Source organism: Musca autumnalis, unplaced genomic scaffold, assembly GCF_047663935.1.
Source record: "Musca autumnalis isolate F117 unplaced genomic scaffold, ASM4766393v1 scaffold_1, whole genome shotgun sequence".
NCBI classification, from domain to species: Eukaryota; Metazoa; Arthropoda; class Insecta; order Diptera; family Muscidae; genus Musca; species Musca autumnalis.
In genome coordinates this window covers 220,731,409-220,757,157 of record NW_027411644.1, presented here as the reverse complement: position 1 = coordinate 220,757,157, position 25,749 = coordinate 220,731,409, and the positions used below count along the sequence as shown (strand labels likewise).

At 34.3% G+C, this 25,749-nt stretch overlaps 1 protein-coding gene and 1 long non-coding RNA gene across 2 annotated transcripts in view; one reads left to right on the top strand and one right to left on the bottom strand.

Annotated features, from left to right (window-relative positions):
* LOC141389159 (uncharacterized) overlaps positions 1 to 25,749 on the top strand; it is a 101,927-nt gene that overhangs the window by 13,117 nt on the left and 63,061 nt on the right. Inside the window, exon 2 of the mRNA XM_073960226.1 lies at positions 2,149 to 2,445. Within this exon, the coding sequence (XP_073816327.1) occupies positions 2,343 to 2,445 (103 nt within the window). The 5' untranslated portion in view covers positions 2,149 to 2,342. The remainder of the gene's footprint in view (positions 1 to 2,148; positions 2,446 to 25,749) is intronic.
* LOC141389161 (uncharacterized) lies at positions 12,013 to 12,476 on the bottom strand. The gene is made up of 3 exons (XR_012408997.1): positions 12,313 to 12,476; positions 12,159 to 12,252; positions 12,013 to 12,091 (listed from the first exon to the last, which is right to left on the bottom strand). It is a non-coding gene; the product is annotated as an uncharacterized lncRNA (long non-coding RNA).

Here is a 25,749-nt window from a genome sequence, read left to right as displayed (position 1 = left end):
TTTGAACCAATGCAAAGGAAGTCGTGAAAGATAGGATCTTTTCATTAGCATTTGAACCCATGCAAAGGAAGTCGTGAAAGATCCGATCTTTTCATCAGCATTTGAACCCATTCCATCGATCCAATGGAGATGAATTTTGTGTTTTTATTTATACTAATTTTTGTAAATATATAAGATAAATTATTCACAATAGGTTTGATGTTGTCGGAGACTCGAAATCACAACCAACGTTGTTAAAACTCTCGTCGTAATGATAATGTCATTGCAAAGGGTTGGTGAAAGCATTGGTAAATATGACATGTCAAAGCATTGGTGTAAATGACATGCTTTGGATCTTTTGGGGTACACGCTCAGATAAAATTCATCGATTAAGATGCTAAAAAGATGACATGCCAGATCACTTGCACCCATGATTGAACGGCATCTTTGGCATCGAACATTTTGCTGGGTATTTTTGATGTCACACGCGGAAATGTAAATATATTCAACTGGAACCTTTTTTTAACTTTATACTATTGCGAACATTTTCCAAAAAAATAGAGTGGCATAGGATGGCATAGTTAGTAAAACACAACTTCAATTTTGAGGACTGGGGAAAAAATCCACAGAAAAGTATAAAAAATTACATTACATTACATTTTATGAGAATAATTTAATTTGTACAGATTTTTATGTAAAAGTAATTAAAATACATTTAGCTAAAACTTCCATTTCGAAAAAAATTAATTTATCTTTTGAATTCTTAGTTATTTGCCTTGTAAGGAGTCACAACCTTACACTGACGTTAATAAACTCTTAAAGAGATCATACGTAAATGTCAACTTCTTCTATTTTGCTTTCTTAAGTACCGCTATAAATTACAAAACCATAGTTGGAATATTAAAATATGATTTGTTTATAGATAGTTTGCTGAATTTTTATTGATATTTATTAATATAAATTTTTGTCGCAGGTTGGGACCACAATGGTATGTCGCTTCAAATTTGTCGTTATTATTTGGTCACTAAAATTACCACATATTTCACCATTTATATGGTTTTAAAACTTGTGCTCACTTAAATGTTAAAGCGTTATGGTCACTTAAAAATTTTACAAAATCGAAATTTTATATTGGCTCATTTTAAAGTACAGGTAGAATAGAATATGTTGGAAACATTTCGAGTCGATCGGACAAAAATTAGCTGAGAAAGGGGCGTTAGAAAGAGAAAATTCATTGTGATTTGTATGTAACATCAAAGTTGCAATCGCGGTTTTCTCGAAATTTCGTTTTTGAATGCGGTGCACCCTGTAGCTTGAAAATGGAGGCGGCCATTTGTCAGAAAACTGTGCAATATTTTTCAACAACAAAAATCCGAAATTAGCTCAAGGTGTGATCTATCAGATGAAAACAAAATCTTCTAAAAAGTTTGGTAGATTTTTGGTAAAAAAAAAATCATGAAAAAATCCATATCCAGCTAAGTCACCCTTTTGTAACCTTTATTGTTCCAATTGCTTTTACATCACTTGTCGAAAAATGCAATTCCTCTTAATATAAAAGGTCGCCATTCTAATTTATACAAATATATATTTTATATTGCTACAAATAAAAACTGTACCCACGAACCTCAGACCGGCAGTTACCTTTTTGCTAAGTACAATTTATGAATGAACTTTCACACAATAACAAAACAAGTGTCGCTTGTTCATGATAACCTTACGAAATATACAAATTAAATACAACAATAAAAGCTAACATTTCATAACGTAACAACAAAGCATTTGGGAACTATGGCCTAAGGATGTTGTGTTGGACACATAGATATGAAATATATTTCCTACTTAAATTTCCCTGTGATAAGAAAAAAGGAAAATGATAACGCTTCTTGATTACGTTGGCTCCTTAGGCAATTGGGAACATGAACAGATAACACACATACACACACACTTCCGTAAAATGTGAAAACATTTTGTAATGTGACAAAAAACAGCCTCTTTAAATTTCAAAAACACCCCAAGCAGGGTGTTCGTCCGAAACGTGCTGTAACATATCACCTACAAAACATCAGTGTCACAATAAAATTTCATTGAAAAAATAAAAAAAAACAACAACATTCCCTTTTAAAGGACATCTGGCCCAGTATAACGAATTTTCAATATTCTCTCTTTCAGAAATAAGCTAAAAATGAAAATGAAAAAGAACTAAAATGATTTACAAGACATAAAATTCCACGAAAATCAAAGATAGAAGACTACCAAAGAATAAAAGAAAGAAGAAGAAAAAACGAATTGTGCAGCAAAGGATAGCTAGCAAAAAATCATATCAACTATTATCACAACACCAAAGAAGAAGCTGTGAAGAAAAAATGTTTTGGATTTTACGACGCACTGGAGCAGCGAACTTTTTCAATTCGCTCAACAACAACTGCAGCACATCCAAAGGTCCCGGAGGCAGTCAAACAACGATGGGTAAGTTAATAGAAAATAATATGTTGTATGTAGTGTAAAACTGAAGAAGAGAGAATGAAAGCAAACAGACAAAAGAAAGCCACTTCCAGTCTTTATTGAAGCATGAAAACATGACCTTAACTTATTATACTTGTTTTTATTAAATTGCAACAACAGCAACAAACCAACTGATGAAATTTATTTATGATGGAGGTACATGCTGAAGTAATTCAAAGTGTAAAATGAACTAAGGTGATATATGTAGTTAAATTTATTATTCAGATTCATAGAAGCTGGTGTTTACGAACTATAATTTTTAGCAAACTTATTTTACTAATACATACGGAACTCAGGATAGATTTCAACTTTCCCCGATTTTTTGCAATATCTTCCCAGTTTGGATACCACGATCTTTAATGTCATCTTTCACGTGTTCTTTTCTCCAAGCGAGGGCTTATTATTTTAAGCGAGATTATTTTTTATATTAACTAAGGACCGTATATTAGTTAATATCATCTTACATCTATCCGTTGCATTTTCAGCTTACCGATGTCCAACTTACGTGTTGCTTTGCTTAATCGGGTGCGTAACGTTGCTGCAACAAGGTACTGATCTGGGTTATGGCCACCGAAGTGGCTAAAATTTGGTACTTAATCTTCGTTGGGGGTACAAAACTTTCCCCCAGAAATTTTATCGGTACAGGTCCACGCCTTCAGTTATCTGGTTCGGCGACCTGGACTGGATACAGATGATTGGGTTTAGCGGGGCAGCTGCAGTCGTTAATGGTCGGAATCGGGAAACCATCTTCCAATATGTCCGTGCCTTATTTCAGCCTTCTAGGTGGTGAACACTGGTAGTGGATTTAGCGGCGTATATTTTCATATTTCTCAGATATGTACAGTTGCGTTCAAAATAATAGGAGCGCCCATACAAAAAAAGAAAATTGTCAAAAAATATGGCTAAACTTACCCATTTTGGTTTATTTTGAATTTGTTTAACATTGTTGACATCCCAACAGTTAATTCATCAGCAGAAATGTGACAATCTGTTTTAAATTATTTACTGTTTACACCAACATTATAAATCGTGTTTAAAGTTTTTGTTCAAAAAAATAGGAGTGTGAAAGAAAAAGGACGATAAAAATAGCTTTAGTTGAGTTTAGGATCAAAATTGTCAATATTTTAGTTAACAGTAGTAAATCCAATAGATTTTATGAGATTTGATTGCTGTTTGAAAACAAAAGTCCTTTGGAGGTAGCCAAGAAACAGGCGATTGTCCTTGCAGAAATTGTTTCCATAATTTGAGCACTTATTGGGCAACTCAATGGATTTTGTAGACAAAAGCTTTAACGATTAGATATTTTTGATGCTGTGGATGTTATCTCTAACAATATATAATGATTGGTATCCCATAAATTTGTGTATTTTGATCCTTGAGCCAAGTTTAAAGACAGTTTACATTAGCCCTTAAGGCAAGGATCGTCCAAAAATCGTATCTATAAGGAATTTATTCCCCTAACCAAATAATATTTAAAAGTCCTTAGGATGCAAACCTTGTATATGTAATCAGTTTCGCTTCTATTCAAAAAATGTTTAAAACGTGAACGGTTGAAATGTACTTTGCACCATTTAGTGATAGGCAGGCTGGGATTGCACTAAGGTTGGTATACGCGGTAATATATTTTTCAATATAAACTTACGTTTTTCACTCAAAAATACTTCATTTAGGTTATTTTCATTAGAAAACTGTTTATTATACGATGCAAAACCTAATAAAAATAATCTTAGGCCAACTTCAAAAGTTTGTCTTTAAAGTTTCCTTCTCAACAAAGCGTTTTGAAAATTGTCTCATATGTGCCAATCATCCAATTATTCAAAAATGAACCATATAATGAATTCTGCGTGCAGTAAAGATGCTAAGGACCTCAAAACATCACTTGATTGAGAAATTAATGCCTTATAGATACGCTTTTTTTAACCGATCCTTACGTAAAGAGGTAACGGAAACCGGCTTTAACTTGGCTCAAGGATCAAAATACACAAATTTCTGGGATACCGATCATTATATATTGTTCGAGATAACATTCAGATCATAAAAAACTCTAATCACTAAAGTTCTGTCTACAAAATCCATTGAGTTACCCAATAAGTGCTCAATTTATGGAAAAAATCGCTGCAAGGACAATCACCTGTTTTTAGGCTACCTCCCAAAGAACTTTTGTTTTCCAACAGCCATCAAATCTCATAAAATCTATTGGATTCACTACTGTCAACTAAAATATAGACACTTTTGATCTTAAACTCAACTAAAAATATTTTTATTGTCCTTTTTCTTCCGTACTCCTATTTTTTTGAACAACAAATTTGAAGGCGATTTATAATGTTGGTGTAAACAGTAAATAATTTAAAACAGATTATCACATTTCTGCTGATGAATTAACTGATGGGATGTCAACAATGTTAAACAAATTCAAAATAAACCAAAATGGGTAAGTTTAACCATGTTTATTCGACCATTCCCTTGGTGTGAATGACCACTCCTATTATTTTGAACACAGCTGTAGATGTAGATATTCAACATATCACATATTTCATCAACAACAGTGTCGTATCATATCCGCATACACTACGATCTCTGTGCCCCATGTAGGGTGTAGAATTTCAGAAGCATAAAGATTAAACAGTTCCGATGATATCACCTCGCCTTTGGGAAATGCAGTTTTCACGTTGTGAGTCTTAAACTTCCTATTTCTGAATTCCGAAAACAACGGGGCCCATACAAAAGTCCAACTTCTTAAACACGGCTGGAGGGAGGTCTTCTCTATATCCTCCGACAGCTTGACATCATTGCTGTGCACGCTAATTCTGGGCAACTGCTTATCATAATGGGGATGAGTAAGGGACAACAGGAGGGAAAGGATTCGCCTCTACTGTCATCGTTGCCTGGTTTCAGTAGCAGAAAAAACTGCAAACTTTCCAAGCCTTTGGAACAATATGTGTGTCTAAGGACATATTGAGAAAACTTATCAAATACTCAATTCCACGTTCATTCCGTTGATTAAACATTACCATAAAGATTGCGTGTGGGAATAACACTTTGGATAATATCGTGTTTCTGGTGGCATGTGCATGATAGCTCGTCGTGATTTGTCGGGGTATCTCCTCAGTACCGGAAATTGCCGGTCAAAAAACACGTGCACTTCTTCCGAGCTGTCACTGTCACGCCGTTGCAATCAACAATACCTTCCTTTCCCGAATTTGGGATTGATTAAACAGTTACCCTAAATTTACTTAGCCCTATACCAATGTCCCACTGCTTGACGTGATCTAGCCACGTTTTCCGCTTATGATCGCCTCCTAGTCTGTTGACTTCATGAGTAAGCTCTCCAACTATTGGTTCTTCTGGGTTCGTAAGACACGAAGCCAGCACGCTCATATGCTAGTCCCGTCGCCTCTGCTGGGCAATTTTATCTTATTTCGGGTATTCGACCAGCAGGTATGTACCGGGCGGCTGTTGCAGTGATGATGTCCCGGAAAGTTCTCTCAGCTACCCGAGGATCTAAGAGGATGGGCAGCTCTCTGAAGCGGTAGTCGGTAAAATCTCTGAACCCTCGCCATTCAGCTTTCCCATGGTTCACGAACGTATGGCGTTCAGAGGTTATGAAATCGGGTGGTCCGTTTAAGGAGACGATGATAGGGAGACGGTCCGAGCCAAGTGAAATAACGGGTTTGCAACACACCTAATTTATCAGACCACAACACGTCATTTATCAGACCTGGTGCCACAATGGTGATATCTGGCGAGCTGTGGCAATATCCTCTAATCCTCGTAGGAGCGTCTTCATTCACCGTGTAAAACGTGGAGCTATCAAATTTGCTCGGCCAGCGCTGTTCCCCTCTGGTCATTACTTAGGGCGGAATGCCAAAGCTCATGATGAGCATTGAAGTCCCCTAGCCCTCCAAAAGCGAACTAATATCGGGCATATAACGCCGGGCACAGCTATTCACATTAAGCATCTCTATCTCGTCGGTACCCCACTTTACTGCTACCCCATAAATTCCGTGTAGGGATAACTAGAGCCATGTAGGGCCGTTGGACAATAACTTGTGGAGTTAGATGCTGCTTTTGTTGCTGTTAGGGAGAGTTCGGGGGCGTCTCGTATTGCGACGACAAAGAGTCGGATGACGTAGTTGAAGATACACTGGCCGATGTTCTGGCGCAGGAAGCAGCAACATACATATCGCTGTGATCCTGGGAGCGACTATGTCCAGAGCATCCTTGGAAATGCACCCATTTCCTACATCCATTACATCTCACCGATACTGACAGGTGGTGGATGCGCATCTGGCAAACGGAACAGATCCATACTAGCCCGGGGTTCATCTCTATCCCGGCACGGACCAAAAGAGTTCGGAGCAGGCATTCCGAGAAAAATTGCCGCTCCCATGGTGAAAAATATACTCGAACACAAACACATTATTGTTGAGGTCCCTGGACCGAGTCAATCCGGTGCATAGAACCGTCCGCCGTGGGATTGGTAGCTCCTTATATAGTGGCCTTCGGTTGCTCCTAAATATCTTTAAAAATCCGCGATTTATTGGTTTTTGGTTGCTCCTAAAAAACATTTAAAAATCCACATTTTAGTGGTCTTGGTTAGTACCAAAAATCTTTTAAAAATCGACGTTTTAGTGGCCTTTGGCTGCTCATAAAAATCTGTTAAGAAATCCACATCCACACAAAAAATCCACGGTTTAGTGGTCTCTGGTTGCTCCTAAAAATCTTTTAAAAATCCACGTTTTAGTGGTCCTAGGTTGTTCCTAAAAATCTTTTAAAAATCAAATAAATAGTGGTCTTTGGTTGCTCCTAAAATTTTTTTAAAAATCCACATTTTAGTGGTCTTTGGTTGTTCCTAAAAATCTTTTAAAAATCCAAATTTTAGCGGTCTGCGGGTGTTCCTAAACTATTTTTAAAAAATCCACATTTTAGTGGTCTTTGGTTGCTTCTAAAAATCTTTTAAAAAAATCCACGGTATAGTGGTCTTTGGTTGCTCCCAAAAATCTTTTAAAAAAATCCACGGTTTAGTGGTCTTTGGTTGCTCCCAAAAATCTTTTAAAAAATCAACGTTTTATCGATCTTCGGTTGCACCCAAAAAGCTTTCCAAAAATCCCCGTTTTAGTGGTCTTTGGTTGCTACTAAAAATCTCTTCAAAAATCCACATTTTTATGGTCTTTGGTTGCTTCTAAAATTCTTTAAAAAGATCCACGTTTTAAGTGGTCTTTGGTTGCTTCTAAAATTCTTTAAATCGTAAAAATCTTTTTAAAAATCCGCGATTTAGTGGTAAATGGTTGCTCCTAAAATCTTTTAAAAAATCCACGATTTAGTGGTCTGTAGTTGCTCCTAAAAATCTTTTCAAAAATCCACGTTTAGTGGTCTTTGGTTGCTCCTAAAAATCTTTTAAAAAAAACCCACATTTTAGTGGTCTTTGGTTGCTCTTAAAATCTTTTCAAAAATCCTCCTTTAAGTGGTCTTTGGTTGTTCCTAAAAATCTTTTAAAAAATTCCCGTTTAGTGGTCTTTGGATGTTCCTAAATATCTTTTCAAAAATCCACATTTTAGTGGTCTATGGTTGCTCCTCAAAATCTTTTAAAAAATCCACATTTTAGTGGTCCTTGTTTGTTCCTTAATGTCTTTTAAAAAATCCACGTTTTAGTGGTCTTTGGTTGGTCCTAAAATCTTTTAAAAAATCCACGATTTAGTAATCTTTGGTTGCTCCGAAAAATCGTTTAAAAAAATTTACGATTTGGTGGTCTTTGGTTGCTTCTAAAAATCTTTTACTTTTACCGCTTATGTTCGCAAATTAGCCTTTGACTTCAAGAGTAAGTTCCTTAACCCTTGGGTCTTCAGGGTTTGTACCACGATGCTCGTCATATTCGCTAGCTGGCCCCGTCGTCTCTACCGGGAAATTGTATCTTATTTTGTGCATTCGACCAGCAGGCATGTACCAAACGGCTGCATTTATAACGATGTCCCGATCAATTCTCTCAGATACCCGATTATCTAAAGGAATGGAGAGCTCTCTGAAGCGGATATTGTTAAATTCTCTAAACCCTTACCAATCAGCTTTTCCATGGTTCTGAAATATACGGTTATCAGAGGTTATGAAGTTGGGTGGTCTGTAAACGGAGACGAGGATAAGGCGGGAGGTGAAAGATTGCCAGTACACATCATTTATCAGAATGGGTGCCACAATTGTGACGACTGACGAATTGTGGTAATCTCCTCGTATCTTTATGAAGAACAACGGAGGTGTATCGTATTCCGACGGTATATTGCCGCTCCTATTGTGAAAAATACACTAAGACAAACACATATTTGTTGATTCCTCCGAGTCAATCCGGTGCATGTAGCAGGCCACCGTGGAAATGTCCTTTATGTGTTTTTGTGACGCCGCCACCTAATCCATAGGCCAGCAATATCGACCTTTACTTTGGCAGTAAATTTGCCAGCCCATAAACTGCAACTTCCGTATAAGGAGTGCGAACATTCCAGGTGTAGATTCGCAGACCATGGCCCTTAAAATGTTTAAAAGTTTAGTGGGGTTTGTTTTTCGATTGCTTTGGTTTTTTACAGTACAATTTAATTTTTAGGGATGGGTTTCTAACCCGACGCCCAACCCCAGTTTTTATCATAGCGCACATTTTACCTTATTACCCTTAAGGGGTGTTAAAGGCAATTCCCCTAGTGACAACACAGGGAGGACAGTGCCCAGTTGGGATATCGTTATATAAAAATAGTTTTTATACAGATCTTTGGGGCCTCCGAAGAATATTCGATATGCCACAAATGTTGTATATACCCTCCATCTTATTGCGGACATTTTGATTGACCATTGACCACACAGACTCGAAAATTCAAATGGAACCAATTTCCTCGTTCAATAGGGAGTACATAAAAAATTGTTGACCTTATCTATTGATATTATCGTTGTAATGTAACGTTGTTAGTAATGAAAGCATGATTCGAAGTGGTGAAAATATGTTTATTATTGAATTAAATGTTGGCTCCACTAAATTAAAATACCGGTTGCATATGTCCTCTAATAGCAGTGGATATTCATACATTTTGACAGTATTCGAAGGTTACAGAAAAGTGATTAAATAATAACTTACTACCCTTCAATTAATTTTCTTTCTCCGTTTATCATTTAATATTTTAAATAAAAATAATAACATTGGTTTTTTATTAAATTTTCCGCTGTCCAAATTTGAAGGCTACCATGTAAACATTTCCAACTTTACGCTTCCAATTATGTTACTGCCACTATTTATAATATTTTCAGCAAAAAAAAAGATGATGTAGCAAAAAATACAGCATATGCGACATGCAAAAGCGGAGGGTTTTTTGCGATATTAATACTCAGATTTATTCTTAGCTCTCTTACGCACATTTTCTATAACTACTATCACATTAACCACACACACACACATACACAAAAAACATGCTTATATGTATATATACATATGTATATAAGTATAAATGTGAATTTAATATTCAACGAACATTATACGGTTAAGCTGGTACTTGCAAATCAAACAAGGGTAAAATTGTTGAAACTACAGAAAATATTCGCATAAATAACAACAGCATTGGCTAAGTGAATTAAGGTAGTTTATAACTTTCTTTTAGTATTGAAATAAATTCGTTTAATAAGGGATACAAATTCCTCGACGACGACTTTCTAAGAATTACTTGGGGATGCTTTTTTTCTGCCGACTCCGAACAGTATGTCGAACGTGGTACAAGAACACATATACAGAGGTTTAATTAAGGACATACATATGGGGATTTCTAAGTGAAATGGGTCACTTCTTCAAAATGATGTTTTTGATTTTCTTTATTTTTTGCTGTGGTGATACTGCTCATCAGCAAAACATTTAAGTATATTTTCAGTTTTTTTTTACTAAAGCTACCAGAGATATCGCGCCTTAAACAAGCAAAAATAGAGATATACCCTCAGCCTCGGACCTAAAGAAAATAAGTAACACACAATACTTCTGACGTCTATATAATACGATGTACAACGCTTGGACCAAATCGGTTTCTCCCTTCGAGGGTTATCCTACGTGCTACTCACTTTAGTTGGTGCCGGCAGGTTTTTTGGAGCTTTTGGGTCATTATCTCAATGAGTAAGGACTTACTCATTAGCGAACACAAGTTGTTACAACAAAAACTAAAGGGATTTGAAGTCCAAATTTTGGACAGTTTCGGCTGATCCGTTCGAGAGTTATCGTGCGCTCCAGCCACTACACATTGTGCCATTTTTTGCCCTATTTGTACATTTGAACTTGCCGACCAAAATGTGGATTAGGATTAAAATTCGAAAATATTGCGGAGGTGGTACATAAAAGAATGGATCGACATAGTCAATTATGGGAGTGGATCTTCTTTTGGAGTCATATATTTTCGATAGATATCGCGCCCACTAGTCATTTCAGTGGGTCATCGTAGAACTTTTGGACCAGTATGCTACAACAAACAGCATCGGTATACATTTCCAAAGGATCTTCGAACAGACTCTAAACTGCACTTACAAAAAATGTTGAACTTCTGTGGGGGAGGTATCCCAAGGAGAGGACCAATATGGACCATTTTAGAAGTTAAACTATTGGGCAAAATATTAGGAGATCCAAAATTTGGAGCAAATTGGTTGAGCCGTTAAAGAGCTATCATGCATACAATTTTAGTGACATTATTTAAATATTCGGGGGGAAGTACCGGAAGTTGTGGACAGGTATTGCCCATATTCGAACTGGAGAGTTATCGTACTCTACAGACACTACATATGGTATTCACTCACCGAATACTGCGTTGGTTCACACTTTGTATATATATCTTCGAATATTAGATGTAATTCAAAGATGGTGCTTATAGGTCCACTCCTTCGGATACCTCCCCCACAAAAGTTCGAGAAATCCGCTAAAATAGTAAGCGCAATATCTCAACAACGGACCAACCAATTTGGTCCAAACTTTGGATCTCGAAATATTTTGTCCAAACTTCGATTATGTTCAAAAGTGTAGGGTACCACCCACACAAATGAGCAACATTTTTCTTTAAGTGCGGTTAAGGGTCTGTGCGAGAATCCTTTGGAAATTGTTATCGAATGTGCTCCTAGTAACATTCTGTACAGCGATATGATGTTTTTCGTTGGCAAGTGCATGTTTCTTGATATACACTGAAACAAAACGTTTCATAATATAAACGAAATCTTACGTTTGATCAATGAAATTTGTCATTGATTTTGGGCCAACGTAGAGCTTCATTGAATAAAAAAAAAAAAGTTTCATTGAGTTTCATTGAAGTAAAATTAACGAATTTGTTCATTAATGCAATGAAACCTCTTCACTAATGCAATGAAACTTCTTCATTTATTCAATGAAACCTCTTCATTAATTCAATGAAACTTCTTCATTGATGCAATGAAAACTCTTCATTAATGCCATGAAATACTTTTATTTCTATAATTAAATATCTTCATTAGTGTAATGAAATACTTTCATTGATGTAAAGAAATACTTTCATTAATGAATTGACCTGGGTACAAGACGTCATTTTTAATTCCTTAGGTATTAACTACATACATTAATGAAACCATTGGTCGTTGTCATCTGTAAGTAAAATTGAAAGAATAAACAATTTGCTAATAAATAATTGGTTTTCTACACAATAACTTACCTTCATATTTTGCCGCTGAGTCATCCCCTGTGTACGTCCATGATGTTGGGATACAACATACAAAATTCACATAAAACAACTGTACACATAAAAACTACATGAAAGAGTTTTGGTTTAATATTTGTATTTTGTTTTCACATTAAATACTTCATACCTACTTTCAACGAAGTTTATGATCCTATTGGGCGTTGTGTCACCAGTAAGTAAAATTGAGAATCATAAAAAAATTTAGTAATTTATTTGTCTTTTGTCGCTGGACACCTAGCTCTTGGCATTTTCTCCGTCATCACACTCTTCTTTAGATTTTCTATCGCTTACATCTTTTACAAAGAAAAAAAAAACAAACAAATGAAAATTCACCTAAATAAACAAATGAATACATAAAACTTAACAGAAATAGTTTACCCAATAATTACATACTTACTTTTCTAAGTTAAATACACAAATCGTAAATTTTTTTCATTCGCACTTGGCGGCGTTATAATGTCAACTAAAACAACGTTGTTGAAAATTTGCTGATCAACTTAAGCCAGCGCTTATTGTTGTTTTGCCTAATCGTGTTTTCTGCTTGTTAAACGCACACACGCACATTCACACCGCACAGCTTGAATTTACTTCATAACAACAATGAAATACATAACAAGGAACAACAGAGAATAACATACCGAGAGAATAAGCCTTGATACACAAGTAGAAAAAATGAGACAAACATTTTAATGATAATGATTATGTACATACAGTGGCGCCCATATAATTAAGAACGACATCGTACTAAAAAGTATTTGCCTTGCTACGTTCCAAATATTTGAATATTTATATGGAACAAAATTTCTAAATGAAGTACAGGGTAAGCACTTTCAAATAAAGCCAAAACATGTTTTAATTCTCCCTCGTTTATACGAAAGAAACCACGATTTATTAAAATAGTCATAAATCGACCTGGCCACATAATTAAGAACGATATAAGTAAAGGTTACTTTAAGGTAATTTTCATACACAATATGTGAATATATCGTTATGTATTTTAGAAATCAGTTACTTTGATTCATTTTTAGTATCAAATGTCCTTCAATGGTCATATTATTGAGTCTAAGTTTGATAATTAGGGCATACCTAAGGTTTTCCAAAATTTGCCCATAATTTGACGAATTTATTTTATTTTTGGGATCTAAAGCCACAGTTTTGGCTTCCTCTCATTCCCTCGACGACGCTCTGAACGATACGCTGTGGTTGTCGTTCCATAATCGGCGCTTATTTACTCTTAAATTGGTTTTTACCCCACTTCTTTGAGTCCTTTACGAGGGAATTGTCTGGGAAATAGTTTCGTATGAGACATTTCCACCTTATAAATCTTCATTTTTGTTCGGTGTACCGTTAGGCCAATTTTTTGTACAAACGAAATTATTTTTTTATTTCCTGTCTACTACCTGCAGACAACAATCCTAGCGATTTATAAGGTGGAAATGGCTCATACGAAACTATTTCCCAGACAATTCCCTAGTAAAGGACTCAAAGAAGTGAGGTAAAAACCAATTTAAGGGTAACTAAGCGCCGATTATGGAACGACAACCACAATGTATCGTTCGGAGCGTCGTCGAGGGAATGAGAGGAAGCCAAAACTGTGGCTTTAGATCCCAAAAATAAAATAAATTTGTCAAATGATGGGCAAATTTTGGAAAACCTTAGGTATGCCCTAATTATCAAACTTAGACTCAATAATATGACCATTGAAGGACATTTGATACTAAAAATGAATCAAAGTAACTGATTTCTAAAATACATAACGATATATTCACATATTGTGTATAAAAATTACCTTAAAGTAACCTTTACTTATATCGTTCTTAATTATGTGGCCAGGTCGATTTATGACTATTTTAATAAATCGTGGTTTCTTTCGTATAAACGAGGGAGAATTGAAACATGTTTTGGATTTATTTGAAAGTGCTTACCCTCTACTTTATTTACAAATTTTGTTCCATATAAATATTCAAATATTTGGAACGTAGCAAGTTAAATACTTTTTAATACGATGTCGTTCTTAATTGTATGGGCGCCACTGTATGTATATCAAAGCCAATCGCTAGTAAAGCAAGTAAGGCATTTTTGTATAGTTACGCTGTTAGTGACGCTTCTGCAAATATTCGTACATACATATGTATGTTTGATGTATGTGATTCTATACACACATATATATATATATGTACGTGGCAGATTTATAAATTTGTTCTGTTTATGATTGTGGAAAATTTAAAACATTTGTTTAATAAAGAAAAATAATTAGAAGAAAAATGATAATTAAGGGTCATAATATAGATAAGATTTCATTATTACAGACCCTTTTTTCATTCCGCAAAATAGTATTTATTTAATGAAACTGTTGCATTTATTTAATGAAATTTTTTCATTTATTCAATGAAACTGTTTAATATATTTAATGAAACTATTTCATTTATTTAATGACACTATATCATTAAGTTTTGGAGCCAACTAAAAACATCAAATATATCCAATTTTCGACAATTTTCTTAAAAGATGTTTGAATACTAGTTTTTTAAGCACATACTATTTAGCATAGTTTCAATACTCACATATTTTTTTAAATTTAAAGAAATAAAAAGTTTCATTACATCAATGAAATCCGTTTCATTTATTCAATGAAACTAAAAATCATTAAATTTTAGTTAACGTAAGAATTCATAGCATTAACAAAACATTTCATTGTATTAATGTAACATTTCATAGCATCAATGGAAAATAATCAATGAAACCCGTTCATTGATACAACGAAGCATTTTTCTTTCAGTGTAATAGGTCATATCGAGAGGAATGGCTCCCAAAATAAGACCCACATTTTCAAAATGCACTATGTTGGTTTATTTCCTTAGGTACTCCCCCCGCAAAACTTGTGAGATTTTAACCTAAACCATATCTATTTCTGCAAGTTCATACGCCCAAAATTCTGAAAGTCCCCTAAATACATACGTTTTTTGGGAAATAGGTGTTTCAATTCACACAGTCTGATGGTATACCTCTGTTGGTAAAGCTGACTGATATTTTTTTTACTTGCTATACCCTACACCACACTGTGGTAAGGCGTATTATGTCTTTGTGTATTTGTATGTACCATACAAAAGGAAACGAAATAGACCCATACTTCATTTTGGGGATATACATATAATCACTTTCTGAATCGACTTATGCATGTCCATTCGTCTGTCCATGTATTTTTGCTCGCAACGTTCAGGTCGCATTTTTTGTCCGATTCAGCTGAAAATTGGGGACTAAAATTTTGTTAGCCATAGGAAGAACGCTATTGCTTTTGGTGAAAATCGGTTCAGATTTGGATATAGCTACCATATATATTTTCGCCCGATTTCACGTATTTGCTGCACCAAACACGATATATATGTCCGATTTCGATGAAATTTGGAATGTGTGATTGAATTCGGTCTAAAAATAAATGTCACAAATTATATCGAAATCGGTTCAGCTTTGGATATAACACCTTTATATATTTTCGGCCGATTTCACGTATTTTCTGTGCCAAACACGCTATATATTTCCGATTTCGATGAATTTTAGAATGTGTGACTGTATTCCGTCTACAAATAAGTGTGCCAAATTATATCGAAATCGGTTTAGATTAAGATATAGCGCCCATATATATTTTCGGCCGATTTCACGTATTTTCTGTACCACAAATGCTATATATGTCTGATTTCGATGAAATTTGGAATGTGTAACTGAATTCGGTCTAAAAACAAATGTGCCAAATTATATCGAAATCGGTTCAGATTTGGATATAGCTCCCATATATATTTTCGCCCGATTTCACGTATTTGCTGCACCAAACACGATATATATGTCCGATTTCGATGAAATTTGGAATGTGTGATTGAATTCGGTCTAAAAATAAATGTCACAAATTATATCGAAATCGGTTCAGCTTTGGATATAACACTTTATATATTTTCGGCCGATTTCACGTATTTTCTGTGCCAAACACGCTATATATTTCCGATTTCGATGAAACTTGGAATGTGTGACTGAATTCGGTCTAGAAATAAATGTGCAAAATTATATCGAAATCGGTTCAGATTTGGATACAGCTCCCATATATATTTTCGGCCGATTTCGCGTATTTGCTGCACCAAACACGCTATATAAGTCCAATTTCAATGATATTTGGAATGTCTGACTGAATTCGGTCTGGAAATAAATGTGCCAAATTATATCGAAATCGGTTAAGATCTGGATATAGCTCCGATTTATATTTTACATATTCACATTGGTGTAGGGTATCATATAGTCGGACCCGCCCGACTTTGATCCTTTCCTTACTGGTTTTAACTTGGGTTACTACCCTAACAATTACACTCAAAGTTTTATTAGTCCTCTTAGGATGAATGTGAAATGGAAAATTTGATATCCAAAATCCACTGGTATTCTGATCAACGTTCAGTACTTTTTAGATCTTGATTAAATCCTTTATATTTTTTAAATACTCAACTAAGCGAATTTGTTCAATGCCCACTTCCTGTATTTTACATACTTACACACAATCTGTATGCACGTAATAGATGTGGGGAAAGTAGATTTTAATGCTATATCATCATCAGCAACAGCAGAAGCAGTCCCACAGTCATCATCCCCTAGGGACATTATCAACGAACCAAATCCTTTTATTTTTCATCTTAACAATCTCATGGTGCTATGTATAACTCGTCACTGGAGTGTGAAGCGCATATATTACTCAGCATGTAACAAGTAGAAAACACACACACAAATACACACTTCAAACCAGAGGGAGATAGTGGATATGGCAAATGACAGGGCAAAAAGTCCAACATGAATTGCTGTTAGTATTCAATGGCAATGTTCATCAATGAGCGTCATTGTAATCAAATTTTATTCAAATATGAATGCATACATATACATATACGTACGTATGTATGTATATCGTTGTATGAATTGCAAATAAATATGCTGACCACGAACAGCATGTTAATCCACAAAACCTAAAATTTACCCTATATCTAGGAACGGACGGGGTCAAATGTGAAAATCGTCTGTTAACATATCTGTTGACTTGTTTGTCTCGTCTCTTCATGATTCAAAATGTCCATTGTTGGCAATTGAGTTAATAAGCAGGGTTTGTCGTATTCATAGAATGGACAAAAGAAAATAGAAGTCAAATACATTAACATTGTGTTGACAATTAAATGGGACGTGATGCTTTAATTGACCCATATTGCGTATGAGTTATGTGATGTGGGGTCATCACTCGTTATTCATTCGATCCATATCCAATAATGAGAACAATTTCTGCAAAATACTTTGCGTGTTTGTTGTTCGTTATTAACTCGTGTGACAAAATTAAGCAACAAGTCTGGGGGTAAGTATTTTATTATTTGTGAATAAAAGCTAATGATAGATTCGTCATTAGTAATTTGTACATTAATATTTATTTATCTGATTTTGGAAAAAAATGTGTCGCCCATTTTTTCTAGTCGCAAATGACTGCATTCAGAAGCTGAATAGAGATCCATAAATGTTTCTAAGTTAGCAGATATTTATAGTATCCAATCACAACGACAATCTGGATAAACCCTATATCAAAAACAAGGGCTGCTAAGAATGTTATGGTTACAGATTTCTTTTACTCAGAGACTCATAATGAAATTTCATAAGGAACATTTCTTTCTTTAACAATTTTCCCAAAAAGTATGGAATTATGTAAAATGAACAGTCCAAAATTAAAACACATAATTTCAACCTCATATATCAGGAAAAATGTCTAAAATTCGACGCCTCCAAACAATAGTATGCTAAGTCGACTTACCATGTTTTCAAGTTCTTTACATTTTTATATTTAGCGTCCTTTAACTTAAATTCTGTCAAATTTTGGTAATGATCGGACAATCCGAACAGAAGTTATAAACAAATATTTACTTAGCATAGTACTGAAGGTCAAAGAAATTTCCAAACTTTTAGAGCTTGTCCTGCAAAACTCGCTTTTCAGAATTAGCAAACTATTATTTGGAGGTGTCGAACGTTCTTTAACTTAAATTCTGTCTAATTTTGGTAATGATCGGTCAATCCGAACAGAAGTTATAAACAAATATTGACTTAGCATAGTACTGAAGTTCAAAAAAATTTCCAAACTTTGAGAGCTTCTCCTGCAAAACTCACTTTTTAAACTTAGCATACTATTATTTGGAGGTGTCGAATTGTCTTTTTCATTTCAAAAAAATCAAAAAAAAAATTTTGATACTACATCAATGATTTTTGGCACATAGATTAAGAAAAAAATCAGCATTCCAAATCTGTTTTCGTTACTAACTTTGATCGTTGCGCGCAAAAGATATGACTGTTTTAATTATGATAATTAGAAAAAATTCTAAAAAAAATCGCGGCTTAATATTGTTAGCTGTTATATCCTATTATCGTGAACTGAATTCGTGACCTTTGCGATGATGCAAAAAATAATCGCAAAGTCTCAATGGATTCGCGAAAAATCAAATTTTTTAAATAATTTCACGTATTTACAAACATATTTTTGAAACAATAGCGCTCATACTTACGAAAAATATATAAAAAAATTATAAAAGCATCCAGACATTTTGAGGAGTAAAATGAAACCTAAGTTGTGAAGGTTGGAGCTATAGTATTCAAGTTATTTGCAAAAATACGAAGAAAATATTACGAAAAAATTAAAATCATATTATTCTAATTTTATTATACCCTATACCACAATGTGGAAAAGGGTATAATAAGTTTGTTTTCCCAAAAATTCATGTAACGCCGCGAAATATTCGTCGTAGACCCCTCATGTGGTATACCAAACTTCATATCTCGACGAGATAAAGCGATTTAGCGATGTGTGTCCGTCCGTCCGTCCGTCTGTCCGTCCATTAAAAATTGTAATCAAGCTAGAGGCCGCAATTATGGACCGATTGTCACGAAATTTAGTATGGAGGTCGGGTTTGGACCAGAATAGAACTGATTAGTTTTTGGCGATGATCGTGAAATGTTAAAGGGATGAAATGGACCAAAAACAAAATTTTTGCTCGATTTTGTAGCCGCTCTGTAGGTCGCAATAATAGTCCGATCGGCGCGAAATTTTAAACGTAGTTTTGGTTTGAGATGAAGAAGTAGCGTGCAAGTCAACGGTATGATCGGATAATATTTAGCGGGTTAAATTGATCAAAACTTTTGTGTGAAAATTGGTAAAATTTCTAATGCACATCTTATAACAGCTAGCCCGGAAAGCTAGTGCACAGGGATAGTGGTATAGGGTATCACATGGTCGGCCCCGTCCGACTATAGTCTGTTCTTACTTGTTTTTTTATGGTTTTCTAGGAAAAGTTGGAGAAAAAATGTTTGAGTTTTTCGGCATTTTCGTCAAAATTTCACGCAATAATGATGATATTTCGTTGTAACAAATTTTTCGCTTATAGTTTTCCTATTGGATAATATTATTAGAACCTTATATCAAATCACAAGGAATTCCAATGGTGGCATAACGTTAAAATAATGTTATATTGAATATTACAACATTTGAGATGCATATAAACCGCGCAATTGTGAAAATGACATGATGCGCATCCGATTTTCCAACACAGCGAATCAATCCCTCTTATTTGATGTACAGTTTGTCAAATTCTATTTGGCGACCACAATGTAGCATCTGCTGCATATTAGGGTGCAAAACACAGTAAAATGGTCATAATTTCCGCGAAGTTCATTTACATTTTATGCGCATCCGATTTCAATAATCACCATTAAAAAATACATCATTCTATGCCGTTTCAATGCGATCCATTAAGAACCGTGGATGTAGCATCGCACTCAATTTTTAGAAAAAATCTATTATATCTCTGGATTTACGAGAGTTTTTGGATATCTGTTTTCGCGCAGTTTAAACACGCGTATCGATCTATTTATTTGAGTAGAACTGACACATCCAAAACGCGTTTTAATATGCGATATTTTCAAAATAATTTATTGCAAATTTTCAAAATTTGAGGGGTATCATATGCGCCGATCTAGTGGGTGGATTTTTACGCGTCGTGGCTTGTTAGATTCAGAACGCAAAAAACTAAATTTACGCGGGTTTCCACGGAAATCGATTGACGTTTGTAAATTTTAAACCAAAAAAATAGGTTTTTGAGAAAAATTTACGCACAAAAATTTCATGTTTGGGCGCAGATTACTGTGATCCTGTGAGGGCTACACCCTCATGTTATACATTAAAAAATGGGAAACCGTGAGTACTATAATCAAATAATAAGCTTTTAGTGAAATCCAGCTGCGCGTCCCGATTAGAACAAAAATTCAAAAAACCCAATTTTTCTGGTTTCAAAATTTCATCATACGTTTGAGGTAGATACAGTGGATATATTAAAAAATCATACATTAGAAACTTCAACTCTGAAGTGTACTCTTTAACTTCTCCTTTGAGCTTTAAGCTCTACATTGTGTTGTAAAACCACTTATTGGAAAATAACATAATGAAACTCGTTTTTTTCAACGATTTTTTCCGATTTTTTTACATTAGTACGACCACAGCTTCCGCTCAAAATATTATTTGAAGAAACCCCTCGGTGAATCGGGCTAAAACAGTTTATTTAACCGAAATGCGGTCAAAAGTTGTGGTATAGTAAAACTGATCGCGAGTTACAATACCCCATACCTCAGTTTCAACATAAGTTAATTTTCTACAAAAAGCTTGATATATGGTGAATAACAAAAATGTTTTGCAATCGATGAATCCGAGTTTCACCCTATCAGAATTCGCGAACTGTTAACATATTTTATAAAGTATAACTACAATTCTTTAAAATGAAGTGTTTTAGGAGGGATCCCATAATGTCGACCATTAAAATTAATTTTCGAGGAAGCTGTGTTGGTATCAATGTAGAAAAATAAGTAAAAATGGGTTGAAGCCAACAAGTTTTTTTATGTTCCCAGACGATTTCTGGCTTAACCTTACATTTTATGGACCTATCCCCAATGAAAGAATAACAGAATACTTCATGGGCAACGAGATTGTAGTCTATGATTTTTCGATATATCCACTGCATCCACCTAAAATTGATGCTGACATTTTGAAGCCGGAATTTCGGGGTTTTTTGAATTTTTTTTAATAATCCTGATGCGCAAAAAAATAATATTCCAAACTCTTAACACGATTATAGAACTCGTGATTTTACATCGTTTGATGCATATCTCATGAGTGTGCTCCTTACAGTATCCTAGTAATTGGAGTCGAAAGGCCAAAATTTGATGCGTGAATTTTCTTACAAAACCTATTTTTTGCGTGTAAAATTTACAACTGTCATTCCATTTCCTTTGAAACCCGCGTGAAATTATTTTTTTTTCCCGACGGTTCTAATGAAGCCTTCCGCGATCGAATCCATCTACTAAAACCGCGGATATAGATACCTTGAAAATCGGAAAATCAGCAAAATAGTTTGAGCAAAATAGCAAATTAGCAAAATAGTTTGAGAACTCCCAAATATTGTTTTCTAATTTTTAGAATCAAACCAAAAAAATATTTGCAACAATATTTTCCTACAATAAGTTTTTCTCTTTTGTTGTTGCTATAATATGCAATTTATGTACCCAATCTCTATAAATTTGGTATCATATTTTTCTACGCATTGTCTAGATTCCGCATATATTCTTTGTTTTGGTTTGTACGGATTCTGGGACAGGATAATTTGAATTTACTTCAAAAATTTTTTATTATTTGTTGATTTTCCGCGAAAATAATAATAAACTTAATAACTATTTAAACATATACGAATAGATATGGAATGCTGTTAACGATTTATGCATACATTTTCTCATAACAACAAAAAAGATATTTTTAAATATTTTTTCTTTATATGAGAATAAAAACCGCTATAACTTTTGCGCGCATTGGCCAATTTCGTGAACGCGAGCAGATTTGAAACCGGATTTTTTTCCTTTACCTCTATACCACAAATAGTAGATGTGCTCGCAAAAAATTTTTTTAATTTTTTTCAAATGGAATTGTAAAGGAATTTTGTTATTCGCCATATACTGTTGTAATCTAATTTTCTAAAGGAACTGGTATACCTAGATAAATGGTTTATTCTGAAACTCATAGTGTAATTTTGTGCAAAATTTTTCATCTTTTGACACTTTTCACCTAGAACCAAGTTTCATATTACTTTCATGTATCAACTCGAAAAAGAAGGACAAAATTTCATCAAAAAAATTGGGAAATATTTTCATGTTTTTTCAGCAAAATTGATACTGCTATTTTTATGATATATAATGTAAATATACATTTCATTCCTTTAGTAATCCATAGTGAAATTTGACGAAGAATATCTTTGTCTTTGACGTCATCTCTCTAAAATTATGATTTGTGGGACAATTTTGAATAAACTCAGATGAAGTCCGACTTTAACCCTAAAGAATATTTGGATTTGATATGATCACATTTTAAAGGAGTTTTTAAAAAATGTTCGAAAAAAGGATCAAAAACACATTTGATGAACTGCATGAGGATTAAAATTTAAAACAAAAATATTGCCCACACATTCCTCTGTAAAGTTGCCAAAACACTATATACCTAAAATGCAAGGATTCCATAATATCTTAAATCGAAAAAAACTAGAAATGGGCGGAACTTGCCCTGCCTACTTTCTGCCGATGTAAACTTTAAATACGCCGATACACGTGTCTCATATTTTAGCTCTACTTTCATAATCTACTCAGTTTTCCTTGTCATTTTTTTTTTGTCGCACAGTGTTATCTCTACTGCAGTGACTTCTAAATCAAAGTAATAAATGCATAATAATATCTATGCATACACATGCATACAAGTTTTGTGAAATACAATACTTATTACCTAGTTGTTCAATTAATTACGATTCACTTTAAAATTTTAATTACGACAAAAATAATACGATATGAGCATTAGGTTCAGTAACACTTCTCTATAATTTCAAAATCTCAACATTCATTAAAATATTTTTGATGATCATGATGGTGAAAAATTTCAACATTCAATTCAATATTTCTAAGTATATTACATTTATAAAATTACATTAAAATTATATGTAACATTCTGCAGAAATCATGCACCCACTCAAAGATTACCTAACGTAAACTTTGCATTCAGAAACTAAAATTTTATGCACAACAAGTATTCACTGGAATTGTAAAGAGGAAATAACCATAGAAATGATTTATATAATCATTGCAACAGTTGCACATGTTTCGAATGCGAACGAAATTGAAAATATTCTCAGCATAGGTATGAGGGAGAAAAATGTCATGTCCTTGAAATAGAATTATAGCAAGGAATTTTTTATCCTTTACTTTTACATATTATTATTGCGTACGTAGTAGAATAACATCAGGTGTTTTTAAAACAAACTTATTTGAATAAATAAGGAAAACATGTACGGGTCGTTATGAGTACCTTTTTAAATGGGTGAAGTATTGTAAGGAAACACATTAATATAAGAAAGCGTAATAAAAAATTAATCACATAAATATTACATACCTAGGAAAAATTTGGAAGTCACATGAGGCGAATAACCCATGTAAAAAAGCTACGCCTTTTCTTACAAAGATTTATCATAGTTTTAAAAGATAAATAAAATAAATAAAAAATTAATAATGATCGAATGTTCTAAATTTATTAGAATTTTTGCCCAAGGGTCGCCTTCGCCACCACCTCGGGAGCCATAGAATAACTAGTTAGTTATTCTGTTCAACATGCCCTTGTTCAAATAATGGGTCAGTAAGTTCATTTGGAAGTAGTTACGACTACCAAAAAGTATGATAAAAAGGCATCATTTTGTAACGTTTTTTTTGCTGGGATATGTTTACTATGCGGATTTTAGAGATTTTTCGTGACAAATGCACCTTTGGTCCCATGCAATTACTATGGAAACAATGATCACTGTGGTGGCATGGGTTAACGTTAACCGATCGCCATAAAATTTCATATATCAGGTTTTTGGGTCGAATGGAAAAAAATTAGGTGGGTGGCGTTTCAAAAAAAAAACTTTGTTGTTTTTTGGGCCGCCCTAATGTCCACATTAGGGTGGTTACTTTTTTACAACATCATATCCCTTACCATATTTTGATTAGTTACATATAAGTTGATTCGATTAAAAATCCTGACGTACAAAATGATATAAAAATTTGTTTGTATTTTTGGGAAATTTTTGGAAGTCACTGAATACAAGCTTTAGAACAACACATATGCAACAATACATAGGACCATCAAAAACAAGAACTTTGTATATTCACGTTGTCCAGTTTGTTGTAGAGTTGTATAAGTATTACATAACTTTTATCACACGCTCACAGCACCAGTTGTTTTGGGCAATGCAGAAGAATCTGTCAGTTTTCCAGTGTCTCTTCAAGCATTTCACTCAGTCACAGCTACATATAGTTCTTCAAAATCTTGGGCGCAGGCAATCGACTACTGAATCAATGATCAGCCCATGCATAAGAAATGAATTAACATATTTTACGTAACTTTTTCTACGTTTCAGTCATCATAAAACATGGAATGAGAAGTGGGATGGAAATGAAACTTCATGCCGTCTGTTTTTTTAATCTCAGTTTTGCCACTGGGGAAGACAGGTTTCAATTGAGGATAATTGGTCTTTAAATCCTGCATAAATAAGTACTTGATGTTTAGCGATTTAGTCGACCCATGAAGTTCATCTTGCATGACAACGAGAAGAAGAGGATCCAGCTCTTGATGCTGAACTTGGTTGTGGGGTAATCTTTCTCTTGGAATATTTGCTGCAGTCGAACTACAACGTTTGTCATTTAGCTGGTATTCAGCTTGTTGTAGGGGCATCGGTCATCACAATTGATCTCCACAGGTTAAACGCATCTTATACATACCCAGCAAAAAAAGTAAGTAATGACTTTATTCAGTAATTACAGTAGTAAATACTTACAAATATACGGTAAAAGTCATTATTTTTACATGGGGATGTCATAGGAAGGAAGTACTTCCTTTAATATGTTTTTTCAGTACATACTTAACCACATACCGACAGTCGAAAAGAAGCTAAAAAGCATAGTTCTATTTTTAGAAAAAATTGAGGTGAAATTATATTTAAATTCAACACTAAACATTTTTATACCCTCCACCATATGGAGGGTATAATTAAATTTGTCATTCCGTTTGTAACACATCGAAATATTCGTCGGAGACCCTATAAAGTATATATATTATTGATCAGCATAAAATTCTATGTCGATTTGACCATGTCCGTCTGTCCGTCCGTCCGTCTGTCTGTTGAAATCAAGATACAGCTCGCAATTTTAAAGATTTGGTACAGAAGTTTTTATTACTTGCAAGATGGTTGGTATTGAAAATGGGATATATCGGTCCACGTTTTGATATAGCACCCATATAACGGTACCTCCCGATTTTCGGTATTTTTAAGGTTTTAGCTTCATTATCCTACCAAAATGGCTGAAATTTGGTACGTAATCTTCCTTAGGGGTATAAAACTTTCCCCCAGAATTTTTTCGGTATCGGTCCACACCTTCATATAGCCCCCATAGAACG